At 42.1% G+C, this 23,642-nt stretch overlaps 1 protein-coding gene across 3 annotated transcripts in view; it reads left to right on the top strand.

Moving 5' to 3' along the window:
• PRKAR1B (protein kinase cAMP-dependent type I regulatory subunit beta) overlaps nt 1–23,642 on the top strand; it is a 159,511-nt gene that overhangs the window by 102,969 nt on the left and 32,900 nt on the right. For all 3 annotated transcript variants that reach the window (XM_075899535.1, XM_075899534.1, XM_014580848.3), the window contains 3 exons: nt 788–946; nt 15,440–15,500; nt 20,583–20,704. In XM_075899535.1, the coding sequence (XP_075755650.1) occupies nt 788–946; nt 15,440–15,500; nt 20,583–20,704 (342 nt within the window). The remainder of the gene's footprint in view (nt 1–787; nt 947–15,439; nt 15,501–20,582; nt 20,705–23,642) is intronic.

Genomic DNA, 23,642 nt, shown 5'->3' with positions numbered 1-23,642 from the left:
GAGTACTTTGCATTTATCCTTATTGAATTTCATCCTATTTACCTCAGACCATTTCTCCAGTTTGACCAGATCATTTTGAATTATAATCGTGTCCGTCAACGCATTTGCAACCCCTGTATACCTGGTATACCCCTGTATCATCAGTATAAGCAGGATTATAATGGTTGTTCAATAAATTAATTATGGCTCCTGGAGAGTGGAAGGATAGTTCTATTTACATGCTATCAAATCCGAAGTATTCAGTAACCCACTAAATCAATGGGAAAACTTTGATAATTCTCCTTGAATAATTGATGGAGAGAATAAACTTATACAAGAAAAATCTCCCTTTACAGAAGATGTTTTCCTTGTTTTGTTCTGTTTTTCAGTTTACAGCGATGGTGCTTTCCGACAAATCTCATTACAGTTTTTAACAAATCTCCTTCCTTTCAAGTTTGACAGCATTCTTAAAAAGCCAAAGTTGTGACAGTTTGGCTTGTCGACTCTCTGAGAGCTGAACTCAAGGAAGGAAGACTTGACGCCAGTTAGCCACAGGAGCTGAAAACTCAGAGAGTAAATACAATTATTTTGCTGAAGCAAGAAGACTTGAAATTCTGTCCACAAAGCAGGTTGTCACCCTCTTTTGTGACTGAGCGAGGAAACTGTTAGGCTATTGTTTCTTCTGTGCCTCCCAACATGGACCAGCAGATAGGAAATTATTAATGGGTTTTTAGGTGACTGAAAGTAGAAGAAAAAGGCACAAATACTACCCCCCCAAAAAATTATTTTCCCTCTCTTTCTGTTGTAGGTTTATGTAAATGGAGAATGGGTGACCAGCATTGGGGAAGGAGGCAGCTTTGGGGAGCTTGCGCTGATCTATGGAACACCAAGAGCTGCTACTGTCAAAGCCAAGACAGACCTGAAACTTTGGGGCATCGACAGGGACAGCTACAGACGCATTTTAATGGTGAGTTTTAAATGTAATGACTTATCCTTATGACTGGCATTATTAAACATTTTAATTCAGGTCCATAAATGTGCACAACATTGATATTTTACATTCAGATTATATCAGTGCTAAAACCTCTGCAGTTTAGGGTGTAAAACAGATAAAATAAAACTGTGGGTCTCATTTAGACTTAGAAAAATGGAAAAGGCAGCAAGACTGAGTAGAATGAGCATAAGACTGTGTTCCAGAAATGCCTGAGTACTTCCCCAATCATATATAAGAATATATCAGTAATTACAGGCAGTCCCCGTATTACGTACAAGATAGGGACTGTAGGTTTGTTCTTAAGTTGAATTTGTATGTAAGTCGGAACTGGCGTCCAGATTCAGCCTCTGCTGAAACTGACCAGCGGCTGATTCCAGGAAGCCCGGGGCAGAGCAGCTCTGCCTCGGGCTTCCTGTAGTCAGCCGCTGGTCAGTTTCAGCAGCGGCTGACTTGGGGACGCCTGGGGCAGAGCAGCTGGGGTGCTGCCGGATTGGTCCAGTAGCGCCGAGGAGCGGCGCTGCGGGACCAACCCGGCAGCGTCCCAGCTGCTCTACTCCAGGCGTCGTCGGCGAGAAAAGCCTGGTCTGCTGGGGGGGGGGGGGGTGCACTAGCTGCCCCCCCCCCACACACACACCAGGGAGACGCGGGTGGCGGGACAGCCCAGACACGCTGCGGCTGTCCCGCTGCCCGCATGCTCCACGGCTTTGCTCCGCGTCTCCCTGGTCTGCTGGGGGAGGGCTCCCCTCCCCCCAGCAGACCAGGGAGACGCGGAGCAGCTTTTCACGCCCCTGAGGACGCAGGCAGCAGGACCGCAGCGCATCTGGGCTTCCCGCCACTCGCGTCCTCCGGGGCGAGAAAAGCCCCGTTCGTAACTGCAGATCCGACATAAGTCGGATCCGCGTAACCCGGGGACAGCCTGTATTTAAAACTGCGAAACCCTCAGGAAGCCCACATTACTCCCTTAAGCAACCACAGATTGTCATCTTGTTGCCAACCCCCTTCTAAAGTCCCTCAACATCACCCTATGATTGTTGCTTTGTGTTGTCTTCATTCTAGCTTATGCTGTATGCTCTTCTTGGCAGCAGCTCTGAATGAGATCCTGTCTGCATTACAGTCAGTGGGGAAATCCTCATTGTCTTCAGTGAGTCCAGGATATAACACCCCTCCTCATCCTTGTTTGTCTAAAAAATGCCATGTATGTCCAGAGCACAATAAAAATAAATAACATTGCACGGCCTGTAGTAGCAGCTGCAGAAAGCTGCCAATATGCTGTGACTTCAGGAAAGGATTCCTTTCCCCCCATGCGCCCTCCCTCCCCCAGTTTTTGCAGAGAAGCCTGTCATAGAAGCTGGCCACCTGCAGTGTATTTTAGGCTGTGGGCTTGTCGTTAGGTCTTGAGTAGTGGATTTATAATGGAAATTTTGACAAACGTTTTATTAAAGAAATATCTTAGTTTCATCACAATTATTGTTTTTGTGATGTGAATGTACATACTCTTTTCTCTTCCACAAAATATTCCCTTCCTACAGGTGGTTTACACTTAAATACTGTTATTTAAAATATATTTCTTGATTGGAACATTTCTTCATTGGTTACATTATCTCATTGTGGCCTGGGGCAAATGTTAGCATGCTTTCTTGGCAAGAAAAGATTGTGGATTAAAATATATACATCACCAATGGAAGGACTGGGTTGTATAAGAGTTTAGTAAAGGGATATAATGCCTTTCAGTGACAGGGTCACCTGTTCACATTCACCCAAGTTCTGCAGTGACCTAATATTTATGCCATTTGATGACTGGTGGGTGCCTGAGTGAAGTGAAACAGTGGTATATGTCTAGTTCTGTGTGGACTGGTGTCCACATCAGAACCAGTACTCTCAAACTACATCTATACTTACCCGTGGATCAACACTCCAGAGGTCAATCTTCTGGCATTTGATTTAGTCAGGGGGTCTAGTAAGGACCTGAAAAATCAAATGATGAGGGCTCCCCCCCATTAGCACCAGTACTTCTACGCCTCACAAGGAGTAAAGGAAGTCATGGGAGCATTTCTCCCATAGTCCTCCTGCTGTGGAGATGGCACCAAAGTCCAAATCAAGGTACGTCGACTCCAGCTATGCAATTAAAGTAGCTGGAGTTGCATATCTTAATTCAAACTTCTCCACTAATGTAGACCTGGCTTCAGTAGAGGAGTTAAAGACTCATTGGGAAGGTAGATAAAATTATTCTTCCATCTCTAGAGGTCGTGGACAGCCCCTCCACAACAGTAATGAGGTGCTTTGACAAGCTGCTAGTAATACCATTGAAGATGCTGCATCAATTCTGTAGGTGAACAAGATGAGTACTATTTGAAAGCTTCTTAATACAGGAACAGCATTAGTTGACCTTAAATAAGACATTTCTTTAAAGTCTTTTTTTTCAATTCATCGGGAAGGAGAACATAACTTGACCACTAGAAGTTGACTATCTAGAATACTGCTTGAGATGAATCTTCTTGGTGCAAATACTATTAAAAAAGTACAAAGGAGAAATTGATCAAGAGAGAAATAAACAACATAACTGATGTGGTCTCTGGCTTTTAAAGAAAGACCTTTTGGTTCTTTCTTTAATCGATCTAATGCTGTTCCACCAGACTAGAGGGGAAAGTTTCATAAACATCACCCCTGTTGAGAATCCTTTGGTCTTAAACTTGATGAAAATGGCAATAACTATTCACATTCAAGCTTGTGAACCGTTCAGGTTTAGTCACTCAGTTAGGGGTCAGATGCCCTTCTCCATTTAATTACTGTCTTGAAAAGTTGGATGGGCATTTCTTATGCCAGAAATAATTTTACTAAAAAGACGTATAACCAGCAGCAGAGGAGACTCTCCTTTTAATGCTGATGCAAGAATGCTAAACATAGATACATAGACATTGTTGAGCTTTAAAATTCAATTAGAATCCTTGCTGCTTTCAGTGTCTAGGTTCATATCACAATGATTTTTGCGTATGAGCACTTTGTTGTTTTTACATTTCAGGGTTTTTTAAAAAAACATATAGTTGGTGGTTATAATTGGTTATAATTGTAACCATTAAAAATGGCATACCTACTGCACTATGTCAGAGAGTTCCTCAATATTTTAGATGCCCCACATATTGCCTGATCTTCTATTACTTCTGCTCATTGCCCTTTTTGTGTCCACGTAAGCATCTCAATGATATGTCTAGATTTTCTCTATCCCTAAATGTAACTTTTGTTTTCTTGTAGTGGACTAAGCCTGATACAAACACATCCATCTAGCTTTTGGTTTCATTTGCCATTCGTTTATTGTTTCAGCCTGTCTTGAAAGAACCATTTTATAACAGATGCATTTCTTCATATTTCATTGTTTCTTTCTAGGTAACCTAGAGCTTGAGGGTCATATTTAAACTCACTCAGCCATCTGTGATGATAGCAAGCCTCAGATCAGTTCCTGCAGTTGAGATGTGTAAAGAAACTGCTTGGCATTCATTGCAGTCTTTCACAAATCATTATAACATGACATTCTATGGGGGTAAAATGAAGTTCCTCTGAGCCACTCAACCTCCACCCAAACATTCTTTCTGAGCACTCCACCAAGTTCTCTAACCATGTTTCCTCTGTCCAGAAAAGTTATCTGTGTTGTATGTTGGTTGCCTCACCTATGTAACATGCTTATGGGTGTCTTTGTTTACATGTTTATTGCTTCCTCAGTGTGTGTAGTAAGGAATCTATAGCTTGGATTCTCATGCATCTTAAGTTGATACAATATTGCTGATGCCTTCCTTGGTTCTTGGACTGAGAACCAATTGGGGATAGAGAGCCCCCCCCCCCCAAGAATGCACAAAGGAGACAAATGTTCATTTTCTAATGATGCCCCTGTAATAAATCAAATCCATTCCCCAACTAAGTCAGCCCTCAGGTTGAGGATATTACACACATTAATCTATTTAATCTCTCCTTTCAGAGAATAATGTACTCACCCTCCAAATCATTTGGCTATTATTGCATTGTTACAAGCTAGACACACACATTTTGGCCTAGTGCACGACTGTATCACTGAAGTGGTCCACCTGAGTCACCTTGCCACCTTGTAACCTTCTCAGCTCTGATCTGAATGGCTACAAACCTCAATAATCCATTTGTCCTTTAGCTGCTGTGTTCTGTCTGTGTCATGACAAGATGGCCAATCTTATATACAACAAGTTACATAGGATTATCATATAATCCTACTGATAAATGTATCAGACTCCATTTTAAAACTGGTTAGGTTGTTTGCTCCCAGTACTCCTGTTGTCACGGTGTTCCAGGACCTCACCTCTCAGATGGCTAGGAGCCTTTTTCTAATGTCCAGACTCAGTTTATTCCCAACTAGGGTATGGCTACACAGCAGGGCTAAAGTTGAATTAAGCTACGCAACTTTTGCTCCATCAATTGCGTAGCTTAAGTCGAAATAGTTTAATTTAACTTTTGATGCTGTCTACACAGCAGAAAGTCGAAGGAAGAACACTCTTCCTTTGACTTCCCTTACTCCTCATGAAATGAGGATTACCATGAGTCAGAGTAAGAAATCTTCCAGCTCAACATTATTTTGAAATACAGGCTTGTAGTGTAGACACACACTATGTTATTTCGGAATATCGCCAGTTATTCCGAAATAACGCTGCTGTGTAGACACAGCCGTAGTTATTTATAGCCATGGGCAACACTCTTGGGACACAACTAATGATCAGTCTAGGTTGGTCTATCCCTACTGTCATGTCTGACTTCATTTTTGTTGTTTTGACCTTTTTTTTCTAACAATCCTTGATACAGCTTTGGTTCTGAGAGCGCTCAAAAAAATTAAGTCAAATCAAATGCACATTTTTTACAATATACATTGCATGGTGGCCAAATCATAAACCATGTCCAAAGTCTGAATCCATTTAACATCTGTGCAATATAGCAGTAGACTCTTATGGCGTATTTTGTTTTCATGGCTGGTGTGCATTGTTTCAGTGACTTTTTTTTTTGTGCTCCAGTAAGAATGTACATTCTAAGCATAATTCAATATCTGGTTTACACAAGGATTAAAACTGAGATGTAATGGTCGCCATTCCAGCATCTCTTGCCAGTTGCATACCTGCCAGCATTACCCTTTTATTTGAAACTTGAGCCCTGTTCTACCATTCGGTAGCCATTTGTATGGCTTGTCATTCAAGGTGGGGCTTTTTTAGGAAATACCCAATCAACTCCAGCTGTACTTCTAAAAATAAATAAAGAGAAGGACCTGGGGAAGGAAAGCACAGAGGCAAGCAGAGGGGAAGAAAGAGAAAGATTGGAATGGAAAGAGAAAAAGTAGAGGAGGAAGGGACATTTTGAGTACCAGTTTGGGGGCACCAGATACCTTGGATACCTTAATGTATGCAGAAAAATGAGCAACTGTGCCCCAATGGGACTTGTTTACGATCTCTATGGCATTTCCTTTTCACAAGCTGTGTACAGGTTGAACCTCACTTGTTCAGCATCCTCAGGACCTGTGCAGAGAATTTGCTGAACCATGGGAGGTCAATATTATCTAGCTGCATTGCCAACACTTCCACAGTTTACAGGGCTTTTTAAAGACATTTAGGGGTAAATTAGAGGTAAATAACTGCACAGAATGCTGAGAGCCAGGACTGGTGGCTGTAAACAAACTTTAGGGGACTGCAGGACACTTAAGTGGATTTCCAGCTAACTAAAATCATGCCAGACCATGGATGTTATCAGACCAGAGTGTGCTGGACTAGAGTGGTTCATCCTGTACTTCTTAAACTAAGTTTGGAGCCTACTAAGTCTTAAGGTCCTCTAAGCTGAAGGGGTGCATCTAGACTGGCAAGATTTTGCACAAAAGTGACCTCTTTTGCGCAAAATCTTGCCAGCTGTCTACACTGGCCACTTGAATTTGCACAAGAGCACTGATGTTCTAATGTAAGAATTCAGTGCTTCTTGCGCAAATACTTTGACACTCCTGCTCAGGGATAAGCCCTCTTGCGCAAGAATACTTGCGCAAGAGGGCCAGTGTAGACAGGCACCTTAATTTTTGCGCAAGAAAGCTCGATGGCTAAAATGGTCATCGGAGCTTTCTTGCGCAAAAGTGCGTCTATACTGGGCACGGATGCTTTTGCGCAAAAGCATCCTTGCCAATCTAGATGCTCTTTTGTGGAAATACTTTTAATGGAAAAACTTTTCCATTAAAAGTATTTCCGCAAAATCATGCCAGTCTAGACGCAGCCAAGGGCTTTGAATTGAAAGTGAAACACTGCCCTCTGCATATTAAAGACTCCTCCTTGTAAATGGGACCCAGTAATCTTTTAAGTATGAGCTTGTGAATGACGATTCTGCTTCTGAGAAAGAGGGAGGATACTGAGGATTGTGGGAAAGATGCAGAAGAAGGTAGAGGGGAGAAAGAATTAGGTATTAATCCAGAGATGGCAAAGATCAGCATCATGAGATCAGCTTATCAAGCTCTCAACCAGCATAGTATTGTTTCCTAAATTACATTTGCTAGTGTTTTTATCTATCCCAGTTTTAACAGTCCCCAACAATGAGACTTTTCCTACCTCCTTTGGGGAACTTTTCCATGAGCTAATACATCCCATAGTCAGAAAGATTTTCCTGATATTCATCTTAAATTACTCCTTTCTTAACTTCCTCCCATTTCTCCTAATTATGCCTCCTCATATCCTATTTCATAGTTCCTGTCCCTCCTTGAAGTTTACATCCTTTAGATATCTGTGGATCATTTTCATTTCTTCTTCTTAAAACCCTCTGATTTGTTGATCCGCTAAACAACACATATTTACACAGTTAATATTTCCTTATAAGCCATTCCTAAATATTTCAGTAATTCTTCCTTGAATGTCTTACAATCTGTCTGGTAAGGCATGTCTTTTTGGTAAGGCATGTCTCAGACAGATCACAACATTGTAGGTGTAGTTACATTAAAACCATGTATGTTAAGACTATTATCTCTCTGGCCACTGGTAGGATGTCTTTACATATGTAGATCAAAATGATATTTGACTTTTTTGCTGCAGTATCACATTGTAAACTCATATCTGACTGTCCATAAATTTCTTTCAGCATTACTACTTTCCAGGTTTCTCTATCCTGTTGAATATTTGTGCCTTGGATTACTTTCCCTAGATATCTAAACTATTTTCCAAACTGAATCTCATTTTGTTTTTTCTAACCCTGTTTCACATCTCGCTAGGCCTCTTGGTGGTATTTCTCCATTCTGCCAAGTTTTCACAATGTTTCCCAATCTGCAGATTTCATTAATGCATTATTGGCTAGATAAGTCTCCTAGATCATTAACGAGGAACTTATATAAGAGCAGCCTAACACAGATCCCTGCTACACTCCACTTAACACTTTCTGATTCTCTAGTAGACAGGAAACAAATGGAAAGGTTACGATAGTGTAAAGGATTATGATAATGTTCACATTCTGTCTGATTTACATTAACTCTGTGAGTAATGCTTATGAGGAGACAATCCAGTGCTTTCTTAAAATCCAGATATATTACAACATTTTCCTTCATCCACTGGTTTTGTAATTCTACCAGCATTCCCATTCAAACTGGGGCCAGTACCTAGGGCAGGCTGCTGTACTAAATGGACAAGTTATAAAAAGCAGATGAGATGGCACCAAACAAATGGAAGAATGTGAGGAGAAGGCTGAAGGAGGGGATTAAGGGAGGCAGAGAAGTAGGAAATCAAAAATTCTCTCTGCCTGTTTCCATGTGGTATAAAAGTCAGTAGTACTGATCTGAATACCAGAACAAATAACCATGTGTTTGTTTTGTAATAATACTGTAGTAATGTTTTTTCTAAAGCACCCCTCTTCTCCATCCTGGAGGCAGTCAAAACCCAGAAAGACATCCTAAAGTAACAACAAAACATTCTGAGTTGCCTGAGCAAATGCATTGGAAGTGGTGAGAGGAAGCTGAGAATCTTTTCTTCTGTAATTGGACAGAAGCTGATGGCCAGCTAGCACTGCCTGAAGAACTCAAGACTTCTATTCGAGGGCATTACTTTGCCCTGCTTTCCTGATGGACAGTGCAGGGTGTGGGGGAGGCATACTGGCTCTTGTACATCATAGCAACAGGAGCAGCCCTAGCTGTTTTGCCAGCCAGGGTGGAAAAGGTTTTTGGCTCCAGCCTACTCTTACCCTTGAATGGCAGACAAAAAACAACAACAAAAACAGAGCCAGCCCAATCAGCAGAGCAAGAATGGCTAGCCAATCACAGCAGAGGAACAACAACAGAAAGCTGAGGGAGCCTTTTTTGGGTCGGGCGCCACACACAAGAAGCAAAAAAAAAAAAAAAAAAAAAAAAGCCCTGCTGACGCTGAAAAGGAGACATTCCCCTCACACACCAGAGGCTATGTCTGCACTGCAGTTCTTTTTCAGAAAAAGGTACGCAATTTACAAACTACAATTTGCATACCCTTTTCCGATTCTTTTTTCGGAAGAGGTTTTTCTGACATTTGGCCTGTCTACACAGGGCCAAATGTGGGAAAAACCTCCTCTTTCAGAAGAGCCCTTAATCCTCATACAATGAGGAATACAGGGCTTCCAAAAGAATGCACCCGCTTTTTTGGAAACTGGATGCGGCAGAGTTTTTCTGGGATACTTCCAGTATCCCAGAAAAAACTCTATAGTGTAGACATAGCCTGAGTTTTAGAGAGACCAGGCTAGTAGATTTTGTGTGCTCCAGTGCCATGGAGGGATGGCCAGGAGCTGCTAAGGCCTGGGAGTTGGCTATGGTCTTAGGTTCTGGGCCTCTATCCTAGAAGATGGTGCCCAGGTGACTGCATTTGTTTGACCACCACAAGAACCAACCCTGCTCTCAACTAAGCATGATCTTTCCAGTACCCCAGCAGTGTTATGCTTTCCCAAGCATCATGAAATGGCATCCAACTTCAGCATTAATGTCTCACTAAGATGAATAGAAGTAATTCCCTCCTCTCAGAGGGTATGTCTACACTACCCTCCTAATTCGAAATAGGACGGTAATGTAGTCATACCGCAATTGCAAATGAAGCCCGGGATTTGAATTTCCCGGGTTACATTTGCATAAAGCCGGCCCGCGCCATTTTTAAATGCCGGCAGTTCGAACCCCGTGCCGCATGTAGCCGCGCGGCACGGGGTTCGAACTGCCGGCATTTAAAAATGGTGCCGGCCGGCTTTATGCAAATGAAGCCCGGGAAATTCAAATCCCGGGCTTCATTTGCAGTTGCGGTATGACTACATTACCCTCCTATTTCGAATTAGGAGGGTAGTGTAGACATACCCAGAGCTATTGTTCCAGGCTGGTTGTAGTCTCATACTTTTAAAGTCTTCTTCCCAAACACGTGAACTAAACCCACTTTGCACTGAAAAAAATGGTAACAATATTTAATAGGTGTGAAACAGAGATGCATTTCTATGGTAATATGGACCTCTTAAGCTTAGTGTAGACAGAGTTCAGGCTTTTTAATACATGGCAGCCATCCTCGATCCTTTTCCATTTTCATCAGTTTTGTTTCTTCACTCTAGGGGTATATCTACACTGCCTCCCTAGTTCGAACTAGGGTGGCTAATGTAGGCATTCGAACTTGCAAATGAAGCCCAGGATTTAAATATCCCGGGCTTTATTTGTATGTTCCCAGGCACCGCCATTTTTAAATGCCCCGTAGTTCGAACTCCCTGCCTGTGGCTACACGTGGGACGGACTAAGAAGTTCGAATTAAAGCTCCTAATTTGAACTACCGTTACTCCTCCTGCAATGAATGAGTAATGGTAGTTCGAATTAGGAGCTTTAATTCGAACTACCTAGTCCGTGCCGCGTGTAGCCGTGGGCGGGGAGTTCGAACTATGGGGCATTTAAAAATGGCGGCTCCCGGGAACATGCAAATAAAGGCCAGGATCTTTAAATCCCGGGCTTCATTTGCAAGTTCGAATGCCTACATTAGCCACCCTAGTGCGAACTAGGGTGGCAGTGTAGACATACCCTAGGTCCTTATGCTGAGGTGTAGTTTAGAGAAATCAATGATGCTTTTGTTGCTAGAATTCATTGTCCCTTTTATTTTGAAGAACTGTCTCCTTGGTATAGTGAGAGTCAGGAAAACTGGACTCCACTTCTAATTTTGCCACTGACTTTGTATGAATTTGAGGAAGTCAATTCTCCTCTCTCTTCTCTCTGTTGTATCTAGTTAGACCATAGGCTCTTTAGCATATATGGACTACCTCTCACATTTCTGTACATCAGGAAGTACAAATGGAATCTCAGTCTTGGTTCATGTCTGTAGATGCTATTATAATAATAATAGTGATGATGATAATCATAATAAACAATCATTTAGTCCTTCACACTTACAATATTCTAACCAAAATAGTTTTGTTGGGAGTTCTATAGCACTGCTTTGGCATTGTTACAATCTTACAGAATCAAGAGTTCACATACACTTTTCTTAAAGAAATTGATGAGCTCTTTGCTTTCTGTGCCAGCCAGGATGTCTCGAGTTTTTACCTTTCTGTTTCTTCACTAGTTCTCTAAATAGTCCAGGCTGTGGCCAGCCAGCCTTTCATGGTTTCTTGATTACTGCTTCTTAAAATTCATCTGTGGCTGCAGTAAGTTTAAAAGCATTTTCCACATCTGTCTCTACATGCCCTGGCCCATCGATCTAAACCACCAATCTGGTTTTCCACAGCTGTCAATTTTGCTTGTCTGGTTTCCACTCTGGATTGTAGGGAGGAGAGCAGTGACTGCACAAGGTCCAGTTTTCCGTTCATTGTCTTACAGTGAGCTGTCAGGATTTGGCGGGGTTTCAGAAACTCCTCCATTTGGAGTTTTTTTTTTCATCTTGGCATTTTCAATGTTCCAGGGGCCTCTGAGGTAATGAATATGGTTAGTTAGATGGAAAGGTCGGGTGAAGGTTACCAGTGCTAACTCAACATGTGATGAGAGATCCTGGGGGCTATGCAGTTGTGAAAGGTGGAAGAGAGGATGTTGGCTCCTGCTTCCACTGTGATGCAAAGGCACCTGGTAGGACATGGCAGCTGCTGTGGGCCTGGTGATTCTACTCCAGTACAGGAGAGGAGCAAAAATGACAATGACTGCTGCCCTGATTCATAGTGAACCCAGAGGGGCTGTGTCTACACTGGGCCACTTATTCCGGAAAAGCAGCCACTTTTCCGGAATAACTTGAAAGCTGTCTACACTGGCCGCTTGCTTTTCTGGAAAAGCAATGACGGTCCACTGTAAAATTGTCAGTGCTTTTCCGGAAAAACTATGCTGCTCCCGTTCGGGCAAAAGTCCTTTTCCAGAAAAACTATTCTGGAAAAGGGTCAGTGTAGACAACACAGTAGTCTTTTCCGCAAAAAAGCCCCGATCACGAAAATGACAATCGGGGCTTTTTTCCGGAAAAGCGCGTCTACATTGGCCACGGACGCTTTTCCGGAAAAAGTGCTTTTCTGGAAAAGCATCCTGCCAATGTAGACGCGCTTTTTCCGGAAATACTTATAACGGAAAACTGTTCCGTTTTAAGCATTTCTGGAAAAGGGTGCCAGTGTAGACACAGCCAGGGAGTGTAACTAGCAGTTACTACCAATGCTGATGCTTCTACCCCAGTGTACAGCTGGTGTAGGAGTAGGCAGAGGATGGCAGCAACTGCTGGTGCTGTTATTTTGGGGCCATATCCAAACCCTGGTGAAATTATTAGAAAGACTTCCCTTGACTTCCTTGAGTGTGGGATCAGACTCCAGGGTGGGTGTAGGAGGAGAGAAGTTTCGTTCTAATTTGCACCACTGAATAGATTTATCTGGCTCTTTTCTTTCCAGAGCATCATCCCCGTTTTATATTTTCACTCTTACAGGATGCTTTGACAGCAAAGATTATTGTACTGCCCTCTTCCTTCCCTCTTCCCAGCATCCATCAACGTTCTTCTCTGATGGGAGGACAAGACAACGGTTTTTTTCTACAGCAACCACTAATATTTTTTTGTAGCTTATCCAAGCCCAGTGGGAGTAAATGTGACCTGTGTTTCCCCATTTCTCAAAAGATTAGCATGTCACCCTTGCACTGGGCTCTGTCCTCATGGGGCTGGCTAGCAGGTGCACCTTTTACCAAGATGTTTCACATAACTAGAAAATGGGCCTTGGTTCTTATATAGCTCTGCATAGTGAATAATTGTAAACCAAGCAAATGTTGAATGATGGCAAGAACAAACTTTCTCTGTGGTTTACTCTTTGGTACCAGGGATGGGACACTTGTTCTTTCAGATCATTTATGACTATACTGTGGGGGGAAGAGGGAGGAGGGAAAGGGGGACGAGTACTTTTGAGTGAGTAAAACTGTTGGGAAAAAGTTCTGTCGGGCAGGATATGTTTCTTATGTAAAGAGTAATCTGAGTGCAGTTCATCTTGCATTTAGAAAGTCTAGGCTCATAACTGTAGCACCTTAGAGACTGACAAAAAATATATATATACAGATTGGATCTCCCTGGTCCAGCCCCCTTGGGACCTCACTGGTCCCAAATGAGGGGATTTGCTGGACCAGGGGAGGTCCTTCCCCGCATGGCCCATTTAGAACCCCACTGCCCCCCACCCCGGCTAGGGCTCCAGCCCAGGCCCACTGCTGCCTGCCTGGACATAGGTCCCCGGGCTGGAGCCCCCTGGCTGCCACCGGGGCCAGAGCTCTGTGGCTGGCACTGCTGGCACCAGAGCTCCATGGATGGAGCTGGGGCTGGCCACCCCACTACTGCCTGATCACTGGGGCCAGAGCTCCCTGCTGCACCACCTGCTCCTTGCCCCTCCCGACATGGGCTTCCCCCTGCCCCATGGCCAGACTTCCCTATACATGGGCTCTGTGATCCAGGAACATTCGTGGTCCTGTCAGTACAATGTGTAGAATCATGAGCTTTCGTGGACAAAACCCACTTCCTTAAATAAGCAGGTGAAGAGAAAAGGGAGGATCCTCACAATTATTAACAGAAAAAGAAGGGGGAGGGGAGAGGGAGAGCTCATGATACTACATCTATATTATCTAAGATGCTATAGGACTTCTCATTTTTTAAGTTACAAACTACAGGCAGTCCCCGGGTTACGTACAAGGTAGGTTTGTTCTTAAGTTGAATTTGTACGTAAGTCGGAACTGGCGTCCAGATTCAGCCGCTGCTGAAACTGACCAGTGGCTGACTACAGGAAGCCCGAGGCAGTTTCTCTGCCCTGGGCTTCCTGGAATCAGCCGCTGATCAGTTTCAACAGTGGCTGAATCAGGACGCCTGGGACAGAGCAGCTGGGGCGCTGCCGGGTTGGTCCAGTAGCGCCGAGGAGCGGCGCGGCGGGGACCAACCCGGCAGCACCCCAGCTGCTCTACCACAGGCATCCTGATTCAGCCGCTGCTGAAACTGACCAGCAGCGGCTGAATCAGGACGCCTGGGGCAGAGCACCCCAGCTGCTCTACCACAGGTGTCCGCGAGAAAAGGGGGGGGGGCGCCCTCCTCCAGCAGACCAGGGAGACTCGGGCGGCAGGACCGCCCAGACGCGCCGCGGTCCCACCGCCCGCATCCTCCGCGGCTTTGCCCCCCCCCAGCAGACCAGGGAGACGCGGAGACGCTTTTCTCGCCACGGAGGATGCAGGCGGCGGGACCGCGGCACGTCTGGGCGGTCCCGCTGCCCGCGTCCTCCAGGGCGAGAAAAGCCCCGTTCGTAAGTATGGATCCGACATAAGTCGGATCTGCGTAACTCGGGGACTGCCTGTAACATGGTTACCCCTCTGAGACTTTTAGGATCATAACTGTATCTCATTCTGATGTTCTGAAAACTCTTTATGATGGCTGTATATAAATAACTTTAACCAGATAAAACACTGTCGAAGCAAACGAACTTCATCAACACTATCATTATAACTTTTTTCAATAATAACAATAGTAATTTTTAAATTTGTATTACATATGCACCCAGCGGGCCTACTTTGGTTGGACATTATTATACAGGTACCAGGTGCTGTAAAGATATATATTAAAATAATAAACCCTTGGTGAGCCTAGCTGAATCCGAGAGTGTCTGAGCAGGCAGATCATACTGAATCTGTAATGGATTTCCTCCCATTTTTTAATTGTATGCTCCATACTTGTGGGTCTCATGCATAATAATATCTAAAAATTAATGGAAAAATGCAGCTGCTTAAAATTAATTACTGAAAAGGGACCAAATTCATCCTTGGTGTCCAGTAACTCCACAGAATTCAGTGGAGTTATATGAGGGATGAATTTGATCCTTCCTGACATTACTTATCAAGGATACAGCTTACTCAGACATTTTATGAAGAAAATCTTGCCGTAGGCTATTTATACTGGCTATATTTAAGTTTCAGAAGGGGAAAAAATCAGAGCAGCTGGAGGAGCAAATCACAAAAATACTTTGTGTAATGTTCTGCCTTTTTTTCTCTCTTAATAATAGGGCAGCACACTGAGAAAGCGAAAGATGTATGAAGAGTTCCTGAGCAAGGTCTCCATTTTAGGTCAGTTGCCCTTTGGACTTCAGTGATCATTTCTCTGTTATGCATGTTGTCGGAATACATTTTGGCCTTTGATGAGATGATGAAAGTGGCAAGTGGTTGATCGGAAGACCCCACAGTAGCATCACCAGCCAAAGAAAAGCATATAAAAACACGTATGGCTCCTCTCACTAGGACTCATTTTTCTCACTCTTACTATGTAGCAAAAATAAGTTATCTGGGTAAAGTCTTTTCTTGCAGATTTGAGTAAGCACTTTTCTGAAAGATGAAGTTTCAGTGGTTTTTTAGTAGTATGAATGTGTTATAAAGAGCTGTTAAATCCTTCCATTTAATGGGTGAGAAACTTTTTTTCCCTACAGGAATGATATTGAAGCCTCTTACATGCATTTACATGGGCTAAACAAACTGACACCACAGATCTAAGTGGGCTTAGATTGTTTTTGTCCTGTGTCTTTTATAACCCCAGTCTCACATTCTTAAAACATCTGTTTAGCTTCTTGTCCTTGGATTTTGTTTCCCTTTGATTAATGTGATAGCCACAAAATGTGGATGTGTTCTTGATGGTCGTCAGTAGGAAAAACAACAAACTCCTAATGCCTGACCAATCAATCACTATTAGGAGAACAATTTTAAATAAGGAGGACAGTATTAGATGATACAGTGAAATGCTGATTCTATGGGAAATGCATCAAATTCCCTCTTGAAGTCTATTTTTGGCTATTTTTTTAATAGATGAATATACTATATAATTGAATAAAAAAATTCATAGTTGCTATTTAAACTATTTAAGTTTACTTATTTATGACATTCCACTACCAGTTTAGCTGATATGAGGCTGAGAAAAATGCACTTAGTAAAAATGTACTTGAACTTCTCAGAAGAGCCGGTGTGAGAAATTTGCAATTACACATGTATTCTTAGATTAATGTCAGGTAAATCATTCATTTATGTTCTCATCTTTTCCAGCAGGATGCAACAGAATCTCCTCCATTACATTTAAGTCTTCATAAATTAGGAATGCAAATTATGCCAAATTATATGAAGTGTTTAAAGAAAAAAAATCTTTGCACCTGCACTAATGAAGTACAATTACAGCAATGAGACATTTAAAAGTAATTCCAGAGATTGAAGTTATTCAGAAATGAACTCCCTTAAGCATGCAAGTTGATACTGTAATCTTATACTCTGTCCTCACTATGGCAAAACTCCCATACTCTTCAGCTCAACCACTTTAAAATGTACCATTATTTGCTGTACAAGTTTTTCCTTAGTAAGGACTGAATGAATACTTCAAACTTGGACTTTGTTTTCGATGCAAAAAATTATTAGACAACATATGTAGTGTTGTGGATGCACTGAGAATTTAGCTGACATATCTAAAAATATTTTGTATTTAAATAGTAGATGACAGCTGGCAAACTGAATAGTCATTTTAGAAATCTCAGCAATACAGTGCTGATAAATCAACCCAATTTTCCACCTTAACTTAATCTGAAAACAGTAATTTCTTGATATAAACACTAGATGTTTTGAATATAACTTTTCCAGGTTTGAATACTTTCTCTAACTAGTAAACTATGATATTTTAGCAGTAATGTTTTAAAAACTGCATTCTGACATGTTTAGATTATGATGCACAGGTTCAATGTATTTTTCAAGACATGAAAAATTAATATTTTTAAAACTTTCCTCTGAGGCTGTTTAAATGTGAAATCAAGATTTGATATGCAAAATGTGGAGATTGCAGATCTGTGTATAATCTACTTTATCTGGATGTATGAGTCTATCTCTGGATCTAAAAGAACTTTAAATGGTTACTTCATGTAAATTCCTTTATGAAGTTTTTATTTGCAAATACCATTAACTAATCTATTTGAAATGGTACAGTCCCTTTAGACAAGAGAGAGACTTCGTGACTAGAGCTACAATTAGCTTTGAATTTTTCATAAAGCCAACTGAAGAAAAAAGTTTAAAGGGACCCTTTCTTTTCATTGTTAATTTCTGACTCCTTTTTTAAATCAGAAAGCCAGCTCTTCCAGTCTTTACCAAAGGATTTTATGCTTATTTTTAATTAAGGAACACTTTTTGAATATTGTATTTACAAACTAAAAGTTTGCAAACTAAGTCATAAATTACATAGGAAGGTAAGTTAGTATGTAAACATGGAACAAAATGAAACCATTATTTTTAAGTACATATAAGAAAAAAATTATCCAGAAAATGCACAGTTACATGTACTAAGTACCTCTGAATGTATGGCCACATAGGTTTGTTAGACTCAATGCATACTTCTAATTTCTGCCACAGCTTTATTTTAAAATGCCTAATTTCAGCAAGAAAACTATTCTTTTCATGATGGTTCTAAACAGCTTTTTGAATAATGAGATGAGGAAGCAGGGTAGAATTTAATAAAGAATAGGCAAAATTAAGACCTGTGACTCTTGATTTCAAGCAGCTGTGATGCCTGACTTCAAGTAATTCAGTAATTCATAATAAAATTTCTGTTTACCCATCATTAGTATAGATTAATGGAGTCCTGTTGCATGCATTTAAATGTTTACTAGCAAATTCTGCTTTGAAGATGTGAAACATTTTTAGGCCATTCCTGCATTCCTTGTGCCAAGATTGTCACTGAAATTAGGTTTCAACCTTAAACATAACCATGCTAAATGAACCTGGTTCTGAGACCATTCCTAGCAATGGAGGTTCCATTGTCTTTGTGGGACACCGCTCAGATGCTCAGAGACAGTTGCTCATCTCTCTCATTGTCTCCTTTGTAGCCCAAAGGATACACCTATGCTGGAAGTGAGAGCAAGTCTGAGTTCAGGTCTGCACACTCAGGCTCACGGGGCTTGTACCACAGTGCTTAAAACAGCCGTGCGGACATCTGGGCACAGGCTGGATTTTGGGCTCTGAAGCCTGGGAAAGAGAGGAAGGGGCTTCTGAGCCCAAGTTCCTGTCTAAGCCAGCAAGCTGTTTTTAGCACCTTCCCACGAGCCCGCACGCCTGAGGCTGTAGAGCCAGGCTCTGAGGCTCACGACTGTGGGGCTGCCATTTGCAGAAACAGGCTGTATATAGCCAACTGAGAATCCCCTCAGGAGGGAAGATGTCTCAGCCTGCATAGTCAATAGGGATGTAATAGTGTAGTCGATTAACCGATAAGCAAAAGCATATAGATTAATGCTATAGACTACACACATTTCCTTCTTCCCCCTCCCTGCCAGTATATTTCTCAGTCCTGGCTCACGACAAGTCCAGGATCTACCCCTGCTGGAGCTCTGCATTTCAAGTGCATTAAGAGCTTGGCAGTCAGGCAGCCCAGCTTAGTTCATGGTTATGCTGGGTGTGGGAGCTCAGACTCCCCCCAGACAGGGACTGCTGCCTCTTTCTCAGAAGCAGCAGTACAGGCCGACAGGCAGCCAGTCTGCTACAGGAGCTGTTTTTAAAACTGGCTCCCTTTGCGTACCAGCTCCCGCCTGGCACCCTGTGCTGCTGTCTTTGATACGGTGGCGGCTGGCCCCGCCCCTGGGGCTTATAGAATAGTCAGCTAACTGATAACATTTCACGAGGTTACTCGACTATTCAATTAACCGATATTTAACATCCCTAGTCGTCAGTAGAGCTTGCTTCTGCATTCTATCTATCTATCTATCTATCTATCTATCTATCTATCTATCTATCTATCTATCTATCTATCTATGGTGGTATATCTATTTTGTAGAACTGGAAGGGACCTTGAGAGGTCATTGAGTCCAGTCCCCTGCCCTCACGGCAGGACCAAGTACCATCTCTGACAGATTTGCATTAACTTCCAGATTAACTTCCATTCTGGTGCTGTGAGGATCATCAGAGGTAGTGAGAAAGTAGAATTATGCTCTGCCCTTTCTCAGATGGGCTCATACACAGCTTGGGTATGTCTAAACTACATGGCTCCGTCGACGGAGCCATGTAGATTTGTTTGTTCGGCAAAGGGAAATGAAGCCGCAATTTAAATAATCGTGGCTTCATTTAAATTTAAATGGCTGCCCCGCTCTGCCGATCAGCTGTTTGTCGGCAGATCGGGGCAGTCTGGACGCTCCCCTGCTGACATGAAAGCCCTTTATCGATCTCCCCGATACACCTCATCCTACAAGGCATAACGGGGAGGTCGATAAAGGGCTTTCAGGTTGGCTCGGGAGCATCCAGATTAGCGCGCTGAGCCGACAAACAGCTGATCAGCTGTTTGTCGGCTCAGTGCGGCAGCCGTTTAAATTTAAATGAAGCCGCGATTATTTAAATTGCGGCTTCATTTCCCTTTGCCGATCAGCCTAATCTACATGGCTTCATCGATGGAGCCATGTAGTTTAGACACACCCCTTGTGTCCTAGGATCACTCCTACTCTGCTCAAATACATTTCAGGTCGGGGGGAGTGCAGACCAGGCCATGGAACTGAGGGCTCGTCTAAACTGCATCCCTCTTTCGAAAGAGGGATGTAAATGAGGCCGATCGAAAGTGCAAATGAAGCATAGTTTTAAATATCCTGTGCTTCATTTGTATATTCACATTCGATTGCTGTTTCAAAAAGAGTATTTCGAAAGTGAAACCGCAGTCTAGATGCGGTTCTTTGGAAAAAAAATCCTTTTTCAAAAGTTCCCATACTTCTGAGTATGGTTCTTTTAAAAAAAATGATTTTTTTCAAAAGAACTGTGTCTAGACTGCGGTTTCACTTTCAAAATACTCTTTTTCGAAACAGCAATCGGATGCGAATATGCAAATGAAGTGCAGGATATTTAAATCCACGCTTCATTTGCACATTCAGCCTCATTTACATCCCTCTTTTGAAAGAGTGATAAAGTCTACATGAGCCCATCCTGTCGCTACCTAACTTTTAAAATTATTCACTTCATCTTGGATGTCATAAATTATACTGATAGTAAATATTTGCATGGATCCTGAAAAGCGATTCAGGGAGAAGGCACCAATGAAATAAAAGTGAACTGACCACAATTTCATTATCTTCTAACCAGAAGGATCAGGTTAGCTGTGAATCTATTATCAAAATTAGATACTTTTACAGTAAAGCTGTATCATCTTTAACATTTTAGAATCATTGGACAAGTGGGAACGCCTTACAGTAGCAGATGCGCTAGAACCTGTTCAGTTTGAAGATGGAGAAAAAATTGTTGTTCAGGGAGAGCCCGGGGATGACTTTTTCATCATCACAGAAGTAAGTGTGTCTGTCTGACAGAATTTCCCCTTGTGTGATTAAGTTCAAGCTATTGTTATGAAAATTGTTGGCTACATTCAATCTCAGTTCATCCATTATAAATCTGGACTAATTCCACTGAAGTTAGTAGAATTATTCCAGAATCAACTGAGCTCAGAATCTGTAGCATTGGCTTCTAGATGCAAGTGTGGCTGAGGCAGAGCTGCTATGTAATCATCTAAGAATACTGATATATAATGTTATGAATACTGTATGTGGCACAGTCAGTAGAGATTCTATATAGCTATGCTGGATTATTACATTTCCTGTATTTCCTATTTTACAATGGGAAGTGTGGCAAAATATGCAAGAAGGCAACACAATGGATTTAGATAATTGTGATGGGGTGTTAATCTTTTACAGGCTAATGTGTGATGAAGAGGCTAATTCTCCTGATAGGCCACACCTGAGGGAAGGATTAAGTTGACATTCTGGTTTTGGGGATGGATTCCAGATAAAGTTGCATCTATGCCTCAAGGAGAGAAACTCTCCTGTCAACTTCCCTTACTCTTCTTGTCTGGGGTAGAGTAAAGTGAATGACTGCAGAGCGATCACATTCATTTTGGCAGGTCTTAACTAGACCCACTAAATTGACTGCCAGTGGATTGATCTCAGAGTGTTGATCCGGGCAATAGTGTAGACATAAACTGAGCAGGAGCAGGCAGGACTGAGTCACCAAGAGGAAGCCCAGCAATTGCTGGTGTGTGAGAAACATGAACAGGAGACAGATGGGGGCAAGATCGGGTGAATTGTTTTTAACATCTGTTTTCTTTGAAAAGTTTTGGTTTCAAATAAATGGTACTTTTGCTTTAAGAGGGTGCTTTGGAGGGCATGTCTACAAGTGGGGAGTTATTTCGAAATCACGCCTCTTATTTTGAAATAACAAGGGGTGAAATAACTACACTGCACTGTTATTTCAAGATAACTAGCATTATTTACAAAATAACAATGCAAACATCTACACAGCCATTCCTTTATTTGGAAATAATTTCAAAATAATGGACGGCTTATTCCAAAATCTGTAAACTTCATTCTACGAGGAATCACACCTATCCTGAAATAAATAAGATGTGTGTCGATGCTCCACTGCTGCTATTTCAAAATAGCCCCTCACCAGGGCCATGCTAAGTTATTCCTCCCAAGGCCTCCTGGGCTCTAAATTGAGATAGCCCATCTACATTAGGGAAGCCTGCCTCAGACTAATTTTGAGGCTTCCCTGCAGTGTAGATGTGCTATTTCAAAATAAGGTATTTTGTAATAACTATTCCAGAATAGCTTATTTTGAAATAAGCGTGCAGTGTAGACATACCCAAGGTAAACATCTACGCTGCCAAGTCTGTTATTTCAAAATAAGGGGCTTGTTATTTTGAAATAATATCTTCTACTTGTGAAGAGGAATAATTTTATTTTGAAATAATAGCTTATTTCAAAATAACCTGGTAGTGTAGACATAGCCAGAAGGAACAGAATTGCAGGTACTGAACCAAACTTGGGCTTGCTGAGGTAATCACAGTTAACACCTGAGCACTGCCTCTGAAAGTCTGGTCTGAGATGGGATTCCCTCCTCTGTTCCTCCCCACCCAAGAGAGGTGGGAGGTTTGAGGCCTAAGACTGCAGGGGGGGGGCACTCAAAGAAACCAAGAGAGGTCAGAGGTACAGTTAGCCCAGCAACTGTGACAGGTGGTACTGGTAAACTGAATCTGGAGGGCTGAGTTGCTTTCTCACTTGCTCTCACACAGGCAGTCTGACCAGTCAGGCAGCTGAGAGTATTGACATCCTTTGGGAGTTCATCTGACACTTCTCTTTCAGCTCCACCATCTTCCTTCTGCCTCGCAAACAAGCAAATGTTGATGGGCATTTTTCTCCCACTTTCGACAAAATATTTCAATACTCTCTTTCTCTCTCAGCTTGGAGCAAGACAATAATGTAAAAGTGTCTCAGAAATGCAAAAACAGCTTTAGTGTGTAGCCATATTCGCACTGTTTTAGGAGCCCTCACTCCATATATCTGCATTCAAGAGTTTTGGCTGCATCGTTTTTATTGCTATCTCAGGGAGTGTACTTATAAAACGTATATACCGTACTCATTAAAGCCCACTCCAGAATCATTAGGTACTTGCAAAGCAACCCAAGCTCCCTTGGCTCCTTCCTATCTAGGATTTTGGACAGGTGCCTCTGCACAAATGAATATTAAGTGTATAAAATGTCCTCCCCCCTCTTCCTGTTTATGTTGATATAAAACACTGAAGAAACTTTGGACCTGGCTTCCCCACTTTTGATGCGCTCAAAATTTTGATAAACTTAAAAAACAACAAATAGTCTGGTAGCACTTTAAAGACTAACAAAACATGTAGATGGTATCATGAGCTTTCATGGGCACAGCCCACTTCTACATGTTTTGTTAGTCTTTTAAGTGCTACCAGACTATTTGTTGTTTTTAAAGTTTATCCTGTACAGACTAACTTGGCTACTCCCTGAAGCTTTCAAAATTTTGAGTTCAAGTCATTGTTCCTGCTTATTAGGTAGTTAAATGTTTAAATGGCTGGTGCAAATTAGAGGGCAGATTTTATAAATTCAGCCCATAATATGTATTTTTAGTTAGTGAAACAGCTTGTACGTAAGCAACGCTTAGAAAATATAGCTTCTTTGTCAAACAGTATACATTTCTACAAGTTTTCTAAAAATTTTTGACTCCACAGAGAAGCATAAGGCTACAGTATTAAGTTTTTTTAGCTATCAAATCCAGTGTGGAAAATTGGCAGCTTGCTTAAGCATTACCAAAGGCCTTTATTTTTCTCCTCTTAACTGAACAGCTGCAAAGACTTGAATGGGTAGCAAAGCACTAGCACTGCATACTCATGTACTATCTGTTCTACCCCTCCAGCCATTCATCCATTCAC

This window comes from Pelodiscus sinensis, chromosome 16 (assembly GCF_049634645.1).
Source record: "Pelodiscus sinensis isolate JC-2024 chromosome 16, ASM4963464v1, whole genome shotgun sequence".
NCBI lineage: Eukaryota > Metazoa > Chordata > Testudines > Trionychidae > Pelodiscus > Pelodiscus sinensis.
Note: the sequence above shows the minus strand (reverse complement) of the source record. Positions and strands in the feature narration are given on the sequence as shown.